At 42.6% G+C, this 15,169-nt stretch overlaps 1 protein-coding gene across 3 annotated transcripts in view; it reads left to right on the forward strand.

Moving 5' to 3' along the window:
• The window catches only part of GALNT7 (polypeptide N-acetylgalactosaminyltransferase 7), a 113,071-nt gene that overhangs the window by 94,851 nt on the left and 3,051 nt on the right, over window positions 1-15,169 (forward strand). For all 3 annotated transcript variants that reach the window (XM_074951165.1, XM_074951164.1, XM_074951166.1), the window contains 3 exons: window positions 5,487-5,705; window positions 11,525-11,623; window positions 12,950-13,078. In XM_074951165.1, the coding sequence (XP_074807266.1) occupies window positions 5,487-5,705; window positions 11,525-11,623; window positions 12,950-13,078 (447 nt within the window). The remainder of the gene's footprint in view (window positions 1-5,486; window positions 5,706-11,524; window positions 11,624-12,949; window positions 13,079-15,169) is intronic.

The following is a 15,169-nucleotide window of genomic DNA, read 5'->3' on the forward strand; positions in this document are numbered from 1 at the left end:
TGAGCCGGTACGACATCATGCATCAACTATGGGAAAGGGACTGAGAGACTTTTTCCATTGGACCATATGAACTGGAACCATAAACTCACTGAACATTAAATCCCACCAAATGAGGGTAGATCCATCCTCATCATCGTATCCACCCATTATACTCCACACCTGAACATAGCCATTATATGGACAACATACCCCCATATCTCAATGTCTGTATTTTGACCCGTTAAACTTTTACCCCCAATCGGGGAGATTGCAGCTTGTATTCCTTACGCCACCCGTTCCTAAACCGAATTTCACACCCCTTGATAATCTGTACCTTATTCCCTGATAACCAGGACCTTCTATGCTTAAACTCTGTGATGTTTTCTTTTTACTTCAACATTATCTCAATAAAATTATTAACTCTGTCAGTATTGAATGTCTTTTCAGGGCCAATCCAGGTTGATCCTGGCGATTTATGCTTTTTGTTTCTTGGCTCCAGCCCTTGTAAGAGTCCAAACAGCAAAGAGCTAAGAAATCTTCATCAGCTATCTTTGTTTCCCTCTTCCTGCATTCTAACTGATAGGACAAAGCCTTCCGCACATACTTCTCCATGGATGGATGGGGCAACCAATAAAGCTTTTGTCCTACAATGGCCCACTTAATTTTGATAGTCCTCCTGGATGAGTGGGGAGAGCCGCTCTTCCCATCTGAGTTCACAGGTTCAGAGCAGACATTTTTACAATTATAAAACAAATTTATATTTTACCTTGTAGCATGGAATACAGACATTATAAGTAAGATTAATGCATGCAGCAACTAACAAGCATTTTATAGGTTTAGAGTCTAAACACATTGTTACAAATCTTAACATCTTGAACAATATTAAAATATACGTGAGCTGGTGTGGTTTCCAGCTATGAAATTGTTAGTGTTCAGCTGAAGTCTACAGACTTGGCAAGTGCTGGCACCAGGTTTACCAGTATCACAGATACTCCATCCATTTCCACACCATCCCCCACCACCTGTCTTCTCCATCCCTCTTCAGGGACCCCTCTTAGAAAGATCTCTTGAAACAAGACATCCAGTCTTTCTTACTCCTGCAGGTAATTGAGCCAGTCCCCACAGAGCTCATCAGAAGATGTTCTGTTCCAACTATTTCTTAGTTCCCAAGAGGGGCAGAATCCTTGACTTAAGAAATGTGAACACCTGTATCCTTTCCCAGCACTTCAGGATTGTGATGCTAGCCACTGTAATCCTGTCCCTATATCCAGGAAACTGGTTTGTTGCCTTTGACCTCCAGGAAGCCTACTTTCATGTACCTACCCACTAATCCCAAAAACATTTCCTACGCTTCAAATTAAGTTCAGAACACTACCAATACAGTCATTCCCTTCAGCTCTCCACAGTCCCAAGGGTCTTTACAAAGTTTCTCTCAGCAGTTATAGTCCATCTGCCTCAGTGGAGCATAGCAGTATTCCCTTACTTGGACGATTGGCTCCTCAGGGGTTGATCATTTCTAGAGGTCCAGTTTGCAACCTCCAGGGCTCTAGCCCTGTTTCACTCTCTGGGCCTTCACATCAATATAAGATAGTCCACACTGACCCTAACCTAAAGAATTGACTTCATCTGAGCCACTCTAGATTCCCTAACTGCCACAGCCAAAGAGAGAGTCTCCACTTTGTCCATTCTAATCTCAATAATACAATACAGCTCACAAACAACTGCAAGAACTTGCTATAACTCATTGGCTACATGTCAGCCTCCATGTCTGTCATGCCTCATGCGAGACTTCTCACGTGCCTTCAGACATGGCTACGGTCCAGGTACACCCCAAACAGACAGTCTTTCCAAGCGCATCACAATACCTCAAAGTTCTGGACTCAGGTGGTGGAAGGAAACACTGAAGTTCTGCATGGGAACCCCATTCTCAAATCCCTCACAGATACAATAGATACTTCTGAGATGGGAAGCTCACTTCCAAGGGGCCACAGTCCAGGACAAGTGGTCTGCATAAGAGGTTATGCTCCACATCAACATTCTGGAGCTGACAGCAGTTAGTTACACTCACCAATACTTCCTTCACCCCATACAGGGTCATTCCATCAGTGTAACGCTGGACAAAAGAGCAGCACTATATTATCAACTGATGGGGCAGAGCAAGATTCCAGTCCTTATGCTTAAATTCATTAAGGCTATAGAACCAGTGCATTTCCCATCAGATAGAGATCTCCACTGTCTATCTTCTAGGCCTCCAGAATACAGTTGCAGACTCCCTGAGCAGACATTTCCTTCAGGATCACAAATGGGAGCTCAACGATTCTGTCTTCCACAGTATGTGCCAGATTTGGAGCTTCCCAGAAGCAGACCTCTTTGCCACCCCAAACAACACAAAAAGCCACCTTTTCTGCTCCAAGGGAGGATACAGCTGCCACTCATTGGGAGATGCCCTCATAATGCTGTGGCCCCATTCCCTATTGTATGCTTACCTGCCTCTACCTCTAATGCTCAAGCCCTTACTCAAACCATGTCAGGAAAGAGCAAGGGTTCTTTTCATAGCACAGCACCAAGACAAGTGTGGTATTTGAACCTCCTCCACCTCTGTGACAACACCTCTCTGTCTTCCTATCAAGAAGGATCTCCTGACGCAGAACTCTGGGACCCTGATCCATCCCAACCCCTCCTCCTTGAAGCTGAGAGCATGGTTCCTGGATGGTTCTTGAGCATGGAGCTAACCTGTTCAGGTGAGGTCCAGTCAGTTCTCCTATCAAGCAGGAAACCTAGTACTCACAAAACATTTTCAGAAGTGGAAATGCTTCCACTTCTGGTGTTCCCCTTTGCTCTTCCCAAGCCTCAGAGGTTCTGCTCTCCAAATCCTGGACTACCTGTTGGATTTAAAGATGCACAGTCTGTCATTGAGCTTAATCGGGGTACATTTGACCGCTGTAACAGCCATCCATTCATCTGTTGAAGGCTTCTCAGACTTCGTCCACCCTACTACAGCTACATTCCTCAAGGGCTTATGCAATTTGTTTCCCCCCTGTACGGAACCCAGCTCCCCAATAGGACTTCAGATTGGTTCTCAGTCCCCTGAGGAAACCTCCATTTTGAACCAGTGGTGGTCTGTTACCTCTCCACATCTCCAAGTCTTCATTCCTCATAGCCATCACTTCAGGCAGTGAATGGGAGAGCTCAGTGCTCTTATGGCTGACCCACTATATACCACCTTTTATAAAGATGAGGTTACACTACATCCCCCTCCTCGCTTCCTCCTGAGGGTCTCTTTGGAGTACCACATTAAGCAAGAGATACACCTGCCTGTGTTCTACCCAAAAACCTCATACCTCCAGAGGAGAGAATCAGCTAACATAGACTAGACATCAGAAGGACCCTCACCTTCTACCTTGACAGGATTAAGATCGTCCTAAGCTATGTGTGTCATTTGCAGAGGGGATGAAGATCAACCTATTTCCACTCAAAGACTGTCTAAGTGGGTTTTGGGTTGCATCTTAACCTGCTGTGAATCGGCGAGGATGCAGCTAGTTCCTTCATAGAGTGACAGCATGTTCCACTGGAGCTCAGTCCACATCTGTACTCTGCTGAAGGATGTTCCCATAACAGAAATTTGTAGTACAGCAACTTGGCCTTCCATTCATACCTTCGCCAAGTATTACACCATTTTACCTGCTTCCAGAGATTATACTACCTTTGGTGATGCAGTCCTCTGAAACATTTTGGACTTGCCTCTTCAGCACTAACTTCCTGGCTGAGTTACTGCTTGGGAGTCTCCTACAGTGGAACATACATACTTAAAGGAGGAGATGTTACTTACTTTACAGTAACTGGAGTCCTTAGAGATGTTTTGTTCCTATGGATGCTTCACGTCCTGTCCTCCTTCCTCTCAGCACTGGAGGCTCTGCTTCACAGTCAAGAAGGAACTGAGTGACAGTAGGTCCATGCCTCCTTATATGCCATCGTTTGGAAGCCACAGGCGCTGCTATGAGCAGACATGAGCCTGCAGACACCACTTTGCATTCTCTGGTCAAGAGGGCACAGGCACATGGTGGAGCACCCACCCACAGGACAAAATATCTTGAAGAAATCAAGTTACTGTAAGTTACCGTACTCTCTCTATTTAAAGAACCCTCATTTTTCTTTAAGAATAGTCAGTAAGTCCTTGAAGCACTTGTTTATATGAAAATTCCTCATCAGGAATCATTTTCTCCCTATTGAGTAAAATATACATCACTACCATCCTCATAAATACTGTGTGATGCATTCCTGTGCTATAATAATATTCTGTTCTAGTTTAAAGTGCAGTTCTATTCTGAAAGTGACAAGGTAAAACTGGTACCTTCTTACTAAACAGGTCTCTACTCCCTTGTGTATTCAGTCATATCTGCTTACTTCAATGACAAGAATGTTTTAATTGCATATTGTTAACATTGTCTGTACCATGCTGAAAGAAAGAGAGAACCATCTGTGACAGATGCATTCAAATACTACAGTGATGAGGTCCATATAAAAATGTGTGCTAGACACCTCACATAACAGGTACCTTGACAGCTTACTCCAAGGAAGAAAATGAAGACCGGGGAAGGGGAGAATAAGACCGCGTGTGATAAGATTGTGTGAAGTTAAAGATCATTTTACACTTTTTATTTTCATATATATATATATGTTTATAATCGTAATTCCTGTTAGTACTGCCGAGCCAATGCAGGCATGGGAGAAGAGATGGAATCTTTCTTGTGTATCAGTTGAACTGTTTAAGGCCTGATCCACACTTAAAACTCAGGTTGAAAAATTTATGCCCCAAGAGATGTCATTAAGCCAACCTATGTTCCAGTATAGACACAACGAATTCAATGGAAGAATTCTTCTGTCACCCTACCTGCTACCAAGAGGTTAGGTGGGGGGATTAACTACAATGACAGAGAAAAACCCTTGTGTTGCTGTAGCAAGTGTCTGCACAACATCTGTAGTGTTGACAAAGCCCTAAAATCCAAATATCACTTGTGGTATCCAGTTAGGGGTTAATAGGTGTCACTCTCTATTTTAATGCTAGGAAGTGTAGAAGGTGAAAATAAACTGCAGATGACACATCACATTTTCTAGAGTATTGCAGTCAAATGAACAGCACTGTTTTCATTCTGTTCATAACTAAGGTATCTTTTTGTTCAAAAAGAGAATTCCCGAGACTTAGTTATAATTACAACCTTCACTAGGGTTTCAGAGTGGTAGCCATGTTAGTCTGTATCAGCAAAAAGAACGAGGAGTACTTGTACCTTCACTAAGCTCACTTACTTATGCTAGTCTTACCCCAAAAATATATAAAAAGGCTACTTTTGTGCTGTATCTTCTGTTAAAGGTGGCAAGTTGGATGCGTATAACGCATGTATTAACATGTTTATAAGAATTCTTAAATCTGTGGGATTAAATTCCTCATACATACAAGATATGGGTTCTATTTTGCAGTAGTGATGTTTTTTTTTCCCTCCCCCATACAGAACTATGTCAGAGTGGTGGAAGTTTGGTGGGATGAGTACAAAGATTACTTCTATGCCAGTCGTCCAGAGACAAAAGCACTCCCATATGGGGATGTGTCTGAGCTGAAAAAGTTCCGTGAAGATCACAACTGCAAAAGTTTTAAATGGTTTATGGAAGAAATAGCCTATGATATAACCTCACACTATCCCTTACCGTCTAAAAATGTGGACTGGGGAGAGGTATGTACAGTAAATGCATCTAAAATCAGCACATGCGATAGGTTTTTAAAGCTGGGAGTCCACAATGAACTCTGTAACTTCTTGTACATGATAAATATTTTAATATTTAAAGAGAAAACAAAGAATTATTTTGGTTACTGTTTATAAATGTGGAAAATGAGGGAGATATGTATATTATTTTTTTACAAGTATGGCATGCACCTCAGTTTGTTTAATATTATCCTGCCCGAGTGTCAGGAGTTAAATCCAGGGAGGCTAAGTGGCATGCAAACAAAACAATACAATGACAAAGATATGGCTCCTTAAGGGAACAATGGGTGGAGCTATTAACTGGGGGAATGCCTCTGCCTGGCTCCAACCTGGTTGGCATGTTTTACTCTTCTCAAGGCTAAAAGGCTAAGATCATAAAGGATCCTAAACCTTCAAGATGCTTTCCTAGAGAAGAAGGGGCGGGGATGAGTGGGCTGTCAGCAGCCATGGCTAGATATGAGTTTCTGGCAGACAGACTTGCCGAATTGCAGCAGGCAGGCTGGCTCTCCAGAGATGGTAATAAACTGGACCTACCCAAGCTATGGATAGAGAGAGTAATCTTAGGCAGACTAATATGTGTATGCAACATTTAGTTGTTTAACCCATTTTCTTAGATGCTGTGTTCCTTTTGGCAAATCATACTACTTTGTTTTGAATAAGCTACTTTTTGAGTCACTTTAACTATCTGCTGGTCACAGGTCTCCAGAGATAATGAGCTTGCAGGTGCTAAACCCACTGGAGCCTGTCAGGTTGACTCATTTGGTAAATAGGGAGGCTGCAGCCCAGAGATCCCGTCTAAAAAGTGGCAGAACCACATGGTTCCACCAAGAGGGGAGGAAAGTAGCAAAGCCTGTCTCCCCGGGGTGAATGTGCGAGGGAGTTAGTGTTCTAAGGCACAACTTACCCAGTAACCATGACACTAAATAGCAAGTCTGGATAACACCTGACAGACAGGTATGAAAATACTGTATTTATAGAGTAAGGACAGGAGATCAAATGCAACAGTAAGCAACCAAGTCATGATGTTTTAACATGTGTTTTTTATTAGTTCTGCATTTTTGTTGAGAATTCTTTTGTCTGTGTCTACTCTTCTTCATTGATGTTTATAATCCCGAGTCCTCGTTTCAGAGTAAGAATGTATTTTGAGAAGAAACTTGGAATCACAATATGGTGTTCAGTGCTCTTCACTATTTTTGAAGTGGGGGCCACTTTGGCAAAAAAAACTTCAATGTGAAAGCCACACGGGGTGGGGTCAAAGTGTGAGAGATGGCCCAGGGTAGGGCAGAGGGTGGAGTGCAGGGGTGAGGGCTCTGGCTGGGGGTGAGGGCTCTAGGGTGGATGAGAGGTTTGGGGAGGGGGCTCAGGGCTGGGATGCGAGGGTGAGGGCTACAGGGTGGGGATGGGGGTGAGGGGTTCAGGGTGCAGGAGAGGGCTCAGGGCTGGGTCAGAGGGGTGGGATGCGGGGCATGGGTGAGGGCTCTGGCTGGGGGCGCTGGGCTCTGGGCTGGGGCCGGGGATGAGGAGTTTGGAATGCAGGCAGGCTGCCCCGGGGCTGGGGCCAGAGGACTCACCCCAGCCCTCTCCCTGCCAGCAGCAGCTAGCTCTGGGGAAGGGATGTTTCTCTCCCCTGCCGGCAGGCAGCACAGTAGCTCCAGGAGAAGGGGCCCTCTCTCTCCTCTGCCGGCCGGCAGCACGGGAGCAACGGGGGAAAGGGGCACTCTCTCTCCCCTGTTAGCAGCAGGGAGCTCCGGGGCCGGGGGAGAGCCCCACAGGAGCCCTGCAAGCTCCAACTTGCTCCTCTCCCCAGTTCCCACACATCCCCAACCTCTCTCCTCTCCAAGTCCCTGCTGTGTGGCCCTTTCGAGCTGCTGCACAGGTATAGCCTGCTGTGCGGCTGCGCAGCTTCGAGAGAACTTAGGGAGCTGCACTTAGGTTCAGTGGGAGCTGCCACTGGCTCGCGGGCCTTGCAATGAAGAACACTGGTGTATGTAGAGAAGGCATATCTGGAGACAATTACTCATTCAGAATAATCAAGATATTTGCATTTGAATGTGACTTTGAAGGCTGTTAAAATTACTGGGACATCACAGATTCAGCATTCTCATTTAATTGCAAGAAAAACTACTTGGCAGGGTTTAAATTCAGCGTGTGATTTACAGGAATTGAATGCTCTTTCACAGATTTACAGGAATTGAATGCTCTTTCACAGACAATCCTAGCTGGGTTTTTTACATACTCCTTTGTAGGATTCCCTGCTCAGCCAGGGAAATGCCTTGGCTTATGAAGATTGTTTATTAGTCCCCCAGAAGCCCTGCCCTGTCTCCTCCATAAGTACACTGAACCCACTTCTGCAGAACCTGGAGGCAGAGATAGTGAATGTTCTAACTGGCAGAATAAGAAGCTCTGTGTTCCATCCTACTTCTTAGTCAATTGGATAATCCATTAGATGTGCAAGGGAGTAGTTTAAAGAACTTCCTCTTCTATGGGTATGAAGGGTCTACTTATGTGACTTCAAGAGAGCAGTGGTGGAGTACAGAGTTGTCCAGTGCACAACAGGCATGTTGGGAATCTGTCAGGGTCTATTATGAGGCCTTTGAAATTGTTTGTACAAAGTGCATATGAAGATGGACAAACAGTCCTGCATCTGAGAGCCCGGGGAAACAAGACCATCTCCATCAAGGCAAATCTCTTGCCCAAGAGTTAATACAAAGCAGTACATTAGTGGATCAGCTTTAGAACTGTTCCAAAGTCCACCTAAGGTGGGGAAAATGTGTCAACATCTAGCTCCTGACTGAGCTGTGAGAGTCACTGTGATAGTGTCTGGAAAAAAGAAGGCAATGAGGGACACCTGACAGAGAGCATCCCTAAAAAAAGGAATTGAAGCCAGCAGCCCCTGGGACTTGGATGAAGTGACAGGGAAGCTTGAAGTAGTGTGACATCAATCAGAGTGCTATGTCCTCAGGCTTCTCTGAAATGTTTTTGATCTCTCTTAATTGATGGCCAGCAGTCAATACACGTTTACAGTATTTTAATGCTCCTTTGTTTCACTTTTAATAACATTGCCTCAATTAATGACAGGTTTCAGAGTAGCAGCCGTGTTAGTCTGTATTCGCAAAAAGAAAAGGAGTACTTGTGGCACCTTAGAGACTAACAAATTTATTTGAGCATAAGCTTTCTTGAGCTACAGCTCACTTCATCAGATGCCACAAGTCCTCCTTTTCTTATTGCCTCAACTGTATTTCTGGGTGGCCAAAAACATTTTTGACTCTGCTACTTGGATACGAGGTTCTTTCCAGTCCTATTTTTCTCACATTTAAAGGATTCCTTCACTAAGTGGATGGCTGCTTTTTATTGTAGCCTCTTGGGCTAGTGTTCATGTAAATCCTTCACTAATTTCCAGCTGTTTAAAACACCCTAACTTGCAGGTAGGTTCTCCCTCCTTGTTTGTGGAATCGCTAGAATAGAATGCTGGTGAACAACCACGTCACTGATGTAGTTAGTCATTGGCTGCGTGTGTGTTCTCTCTGCGTGCTGCATTGGCTCTGGCCAGATAGCCCATACAGCAGGCTCTGATCGAACTTCCCAATAAGACCACAAGACTTGGTTTAGTAGCGAAGGCACCCAGCCAGGTCCTAGCTCCCCGGACCAATGTCTGCAGTTACACTAGCACATGTATGCTTGTAACAATGGACCAGCTCAGTGAATGGCAGGATTCTCCATTCCCCCCTTGGCCAGTCAAAGACACTCCCTCTGAGACTCTTCTTTATACACCAATACAAACAATTTACATATTACCCCGTGACATGGTTAATTACCACCCTTTTACCTTGTACACATTGGGCTTATCGATCAAAACATCTCTATTCATCACCCTGTCATCCTGACCTTATCTTTAAGAGGGGGTCAGTGTGTCCTTGTATCGGCTCTGGGGAGTGTGTTTGCATCCTACTTGGTATCTGGGTGTTCTGGTACCACCCTTTTGGAAGGTGTTTACATGAGTCTGCTATGTCTAGTACTTCTCAGGAATGTGTATATTTTTGCAATACCAGCCCTATTCTTGCCAGGGTCTGTGAACCTGCACGCAGGCATGTTTTATAACGGGACCTGACTTCTGCTCACAGCCTGACTTTTGCTAACTTTGCTTTCTATTAGCAAGGCTTGACCACTACTTTAGTTCAGACCTTTTATACAAGGGTTTGTGACTCAGGCTCTCTCTTTCTACTACAACTGGGTTAATATTTGACTGGAAATTTCATTAATTCCTGCTGTTCATGACTTCCAAAGGTTGGTGATAAATTGTATATGTTTGGGAAGACAGCTGTGATAAATATCCATAGATTTATAGAATTTAAGGCCAGAAGAGACCTTTAGATCACTCTAGGCTGCTGGCCAGTCCCCTCAGCCCAGGAAGGAGTGACATCATGTCCAGAATCTGATTCAGACTCTCTTCTCAGGGCTTCCGTTTTATTTCTTCCACATAAAATTAGTGCAGCACATTGAGCATCCCTTCCCCCATAACCTGGGGTGTTCTGTAGGGGCTTATCTATTCACTACAGGTTTCCATTCTACAGGCCACTTGCCTGACAGCCAGGCCCTGCTTCCTCCTACAGGAGTCAGACTACTTACTGGTAGTTCTAGCTCTCCTTCCTGTTACTGCCTTCAGGCTCCTGGCAGCTCTGTTCCAGCTGAGTCACTTTCTGCCTTTTTATAATCACCTGATCCTTTGCTATGTCGCAGCTCAGCTACCTCCCTACTATAATATGCGAAGCTAGGCCCAACTCCTCTAAAAGGGAATTTTTGGCCATTCATCCCGTGACAATTAACTAGTCAAACAATATGTATATGACAGGCTCTTACAGTTCACCCAGTTACCCCTGCATTTAGCTCAAAAACTTGTTTGACTAAAGCATACTTTCCAAACAGGCATCCAGTCTTGATCTGAAGATATCAAAGGAGACATTTTTTTCCAGTGGTTAATCACCTTCACTGTTTGTTTTTTGCCTTATTTCCCATTTGTATATGTCTGACTTTAGCTGCCAATCATGAATCATTTAGTACCCAGTGTTTCCTCTCCCCCCCCCATGTATCAGATAAGCTCTCCGTTTTCTTTTTCATTGAGCTCTTTAAGTCTCTCAATGTGTACGGCATTTTCTCCGTACTTCAAATCATTTTTGTGGTTCTTTTCTGCACCCTCTCTAGTTTTGCACAATCTTTTTTAAAATGCGGACACCAGAACTCTACAATGTTGACGCTTTATCATAGTAATTTTCTGACATTCAGGTCAAGCTCCATTTCATTTTAAGTCTGAACAAAACAACCTTCTATCTCATCCCTCAGATCCTCTCCTAGGTGGAAAGCCCGATCAACCCTAATTACAAGCCCCTGCTGCACACCATTTAGGAACATATAAAGAATTGAACATCCTTTCATGGGGGATTAACTGCATAAGAAACCAGGCCTACACCTGAAAGAGCTCCTGCTCTATATGAATATGGTAAATTTGAAATCAAACTTCCATACAGTATATTCACTAGCATACTTATGTCTGTTATCTCACAATAGCTCTCAAATTAGTATGGCCAGTTGGATTCATAAAACTTTCTTCTGATAATTTAACAGCCTTATCTCATTTGATTCAAATTTCTTGCAGTCTTGCTTCAAATATCTGTGTATACTATTTGTTTTGGAAGACGATGAGTAGGATATTCCTTAACTTCTTTGCACTGGACATCATATTTGTCCAAGGTCTAAACTAAAGTGCAAAACCCCTTTTCCTCTTCTCCCCACAGATCAGAGGCTTTGAAACTGCTTACTGCATAGATAGCATGGGGCACACCAATGGCGGCTTTGTTGAACTTGGACCATGCCACAGAATGGGAGGAAATCAGGTAAATAACCTTGAGGCAAGAAGTTTGAAAGAGACAGTTGATGCAATGAATAATCATAAAGCTGTTTCTCTGATAAAGTCCCTAAAACTACTGTGCTTACCAAAAAGTAGAATAAATGCGGGGGGAAAGTCGTGAACTGTGTCAGCTTTTATGGGTTGGAATTTGGGATTTGTTTCCACTCAGGAAATATTCCCCTTACCCACTGTGGTGCCTTAGTTATTACTTCTCAGAACTGTGATATAGTTATAGGTCTGCAATGCACTGATGCACTAAATGGCTTTCCACTACCAGAAACAAGGAATCAAATACAAATTAATTCATGAGTGAAGCTGAGTTAAACTGGAAAAAGCTTAGTTCCTAATAGATAATTGTAATAAGACTATTGCACAATTTGCCCCAAGTCTTCACAATTTTGCCATCTCACCACCACAAGGACAAATGCACAACCTACTTCAGGCAGTCAGGTAGCTTTATCTTCTTGAATTTGATACTTTACATTTTGAAAGTCTGTAAACTGAAAAATGGCTCAAAGCAAAATGGTAAGAAGAGGTTAACAAAAAGTTATCTTCCATAATTATGTATGACTTAACCCTATGCAGTAAAGCTTTGTCAGTAGTGCAGTAACATACAGGATGATGTCCCTGTTAAAAAATCGTGTTCAGTTGGCTCTTAATGTAAAAATGTCACCTTTGTCACTGTAGTTTAAAATATAGCACAGTACCCTGTGAGAATACATTTTCAGTATACAGTACTCGAGAAAGCCTGTGAAAAAATCATTCTTTTTCAGTCCTAAAATCTTACCTTAATAAAATGCCAATCTAAGAAGTAGCAGAAATTATCTGTTTGTATTTAAGTTTGGTAGTTTTCCCTCTGGCCCAGTGGGCTGTAGTTTTTAAATTTATTATTGTCTTCATTTGAAAATACTGGTGAGGACAAAAGTTCACTGGCTATCAGCTCTTTGAAAGATAGTGATTATATAGCCATCAAACTGCAGATTGATTTATCCAGCTCTTCGGCAGGAGCCTCTCAGATAAAATCTTTTGCATTTATCCCCTTTGTTCTTAACTTAATTTAGTAGTCTCATATATTTAGTTTTCTGAGCTCAGACAGAAGGTACTTCATATGCTAAGTCTCTGATAGTGAAAAGCTGATATGTTGCATCACTTAAAATAAATCACCCCTATTCAAGCAAAGGTAGGTGTGATGATAATTTCAAAAGACTATTCCAGACACTGTAAATTAATCGTTATAGTATTGCTTCTAACATTTCAGTTACCTTATAAAGTTCACCCTTTGTGTTTACAGTAACAAAAAATTTTCTTTTAGCTTTTTCGAATAAATGAAGCTAATCAACTCATGCAGTATGACCAGTGTTTGACTAAAGGACCTGATGGATCAAAAGTTATGATTACGCACTGTAATCTGAATGAATACAAGGAATGGCAATACTTCAAGGTATGTGACAGCATATGGTGCAAGGGTAGGCGATTTGTTAAGACTTTTTTTAAACCCCATGTCGTTAGACTTTGTGCACACATCTGAAGTAAAGCTGTAGGACCAGATTCACTGAACTTGGTGTGGCAAAATGTAAATTTCACTTTCCTGTACCAGCTTCTCCCCTTGCTTTCTGGGAGGAATTCACTCTGAGGGAAGATGGGTTTTGTTGACACTCTCCCAGGATTTCCACTGCAGGAAAGCAGCTTTCAGTTCCACCAGGACAGCTGCTGCCAAGGAAGAGGGAGAAAAATTGTTCTCCTTAACCTCTGAGGATAGGACAAGAAGCAGTGGGTTTAAATTGCAGCAAGGGTGGTTTCAGTTAGATATTAGGAAAAACTTCGTAACTGTCAATGTGGTTAAATACTGGAATAAATTGCCTAGGGAGGTTGTGGAATCTCCATCATTGGAGATTTTAAGAGCAGGTTAGACAAACACCGCTCGGGGTGGTCTAGATAATACTTAGTCCTGCCATGAGTACAGGGGACTGGATTAAATGACCTCTCAAGATCCCTGCCAGTCCTATGATTCCATGGGTATGTGCTGAATCAGCACATTCCCACTGCCCCCTTTTTGGCACTGTGGTGGCCCGCACATCCCGATGAAGGTTGCAACAGCTTATGCTCACAGCAGCCTTCCTGCTAATGTCCTTCCCACCAAGAGAGTTCTCTACAATGTCTGTACTGCCAGAAGCTGGCATAGATGCTAGGGTGAATTTAGCAGCTCGAATAATGTAATTTGATTACCTTGCATATCTAGACTGAAATAGCGTTCCATTTAAATTACATTCTTCAGCAGTCCTGAGAGGGGATAAGGGAAGTACAGCAATGCTAATTCTATTTCTGCTAAATTTAATTATTTTTATGTGTTGCCCTGTGCCTTGTTCAGCATTTGGTTTTGTTCTTTTGAGTTAGCTAACTATTCTCTGAGTAAATATTGTCTCATCTTTTCTAAATGATGTGTGTGGCTGCTGTGTAATGCTGTTGTGAAAGATCTGAATTTTTAAATGAAGTATTGATTTCATAGCTTGTAATAGCTATTAAGTAAATATGTATTTTGGTATAGGTACTAACTTTGAAAACATTTTTATCATACTCTATTATATTTAATAAGTCAGCTTATACTTTTGTTCCAGTAAAAAGAGAGAGACAGAGTACACTAATAAGGAAATTTGGCCTTTAAATACGTGCACACACACACCTCGATTGTGTATTTGAGGGCATAATGTGGTCTAATAGGGTTGAGTGGCAGATTGCTATTACCCAGTTGTTTTCTGAATCATTACCATCTAGCTTGTTGGGCATTTATTAATTCACTCATTAGTCTGTTGGTATCTGAATTCTATTTGCCTGAAGCAGCTAGATTCTTTGTTAAGCATTATGTGGTGAAAGTCCATTTGCCTTCCACTGACATGCAAGTTTTTGTAATATTTGCATACAGCTGTGAAGTCCTGAATAACAAAAAGCTGTTTGTATGGAGCTAAAAAGTTGGGAAGAGACAGACAAGATCTTTAAATCCCAGGAATTTAGATAAAAATCAATACACACTGTTTTGGTGTCTACTTTGTTCTGTAGTATATATGTACAACTTGTTTGCTCTCCACCAATTCTAATGTGGCCCAGCATGTTACTTGCCACTTCATTAGGCTTTGTTTTTACATGAGTTGAATCCCTTTCCACAGTAGCTGTGCCAATTGTGCAATTGTTTGCTTCAGTGTTTCTGTTACTAGAAGTTAGGAGACAGTGGTCCAGTAGGCACAGCACAGAATGTGGACCAAAACATTGGGTTTATTTCCAAAGAAATGTGATAAAAGACTATCAAAGATGGGTAAGCAAACAGACACTGGAAACTGGGTGCACTTGTGAGCCAGATTTTCAGTGTTTAATTACTGTGCAACCCATTTTTAAAATATATTCTCACTGAGGGGGGTGGACTGGGGCAGGAAGATAACAATTATAATCAGTACAAGAAATGTGACGCCCAGGGCAGACATGAACGGCAACATTTTTGGGGAGGTGTTTCTGTGTCGGTCAAACAGTCACAATATTTGTG

The sequence above is a fragment of the Natator depressus genome, chromosome 4 (genome assembly GCF_965152275.1).
Source record: "Natator depressus isolate rNatDep1 chromosome 4, rNatDep2.hap1, whole genome shotgun sequence".
In the NCBI taxonomy this organism is placed as follows: domain Eukaryota; kingdom Metazoa; phylum Chordata; order Testudines; family Cheloniidae; genus Natator; species Natator depressus.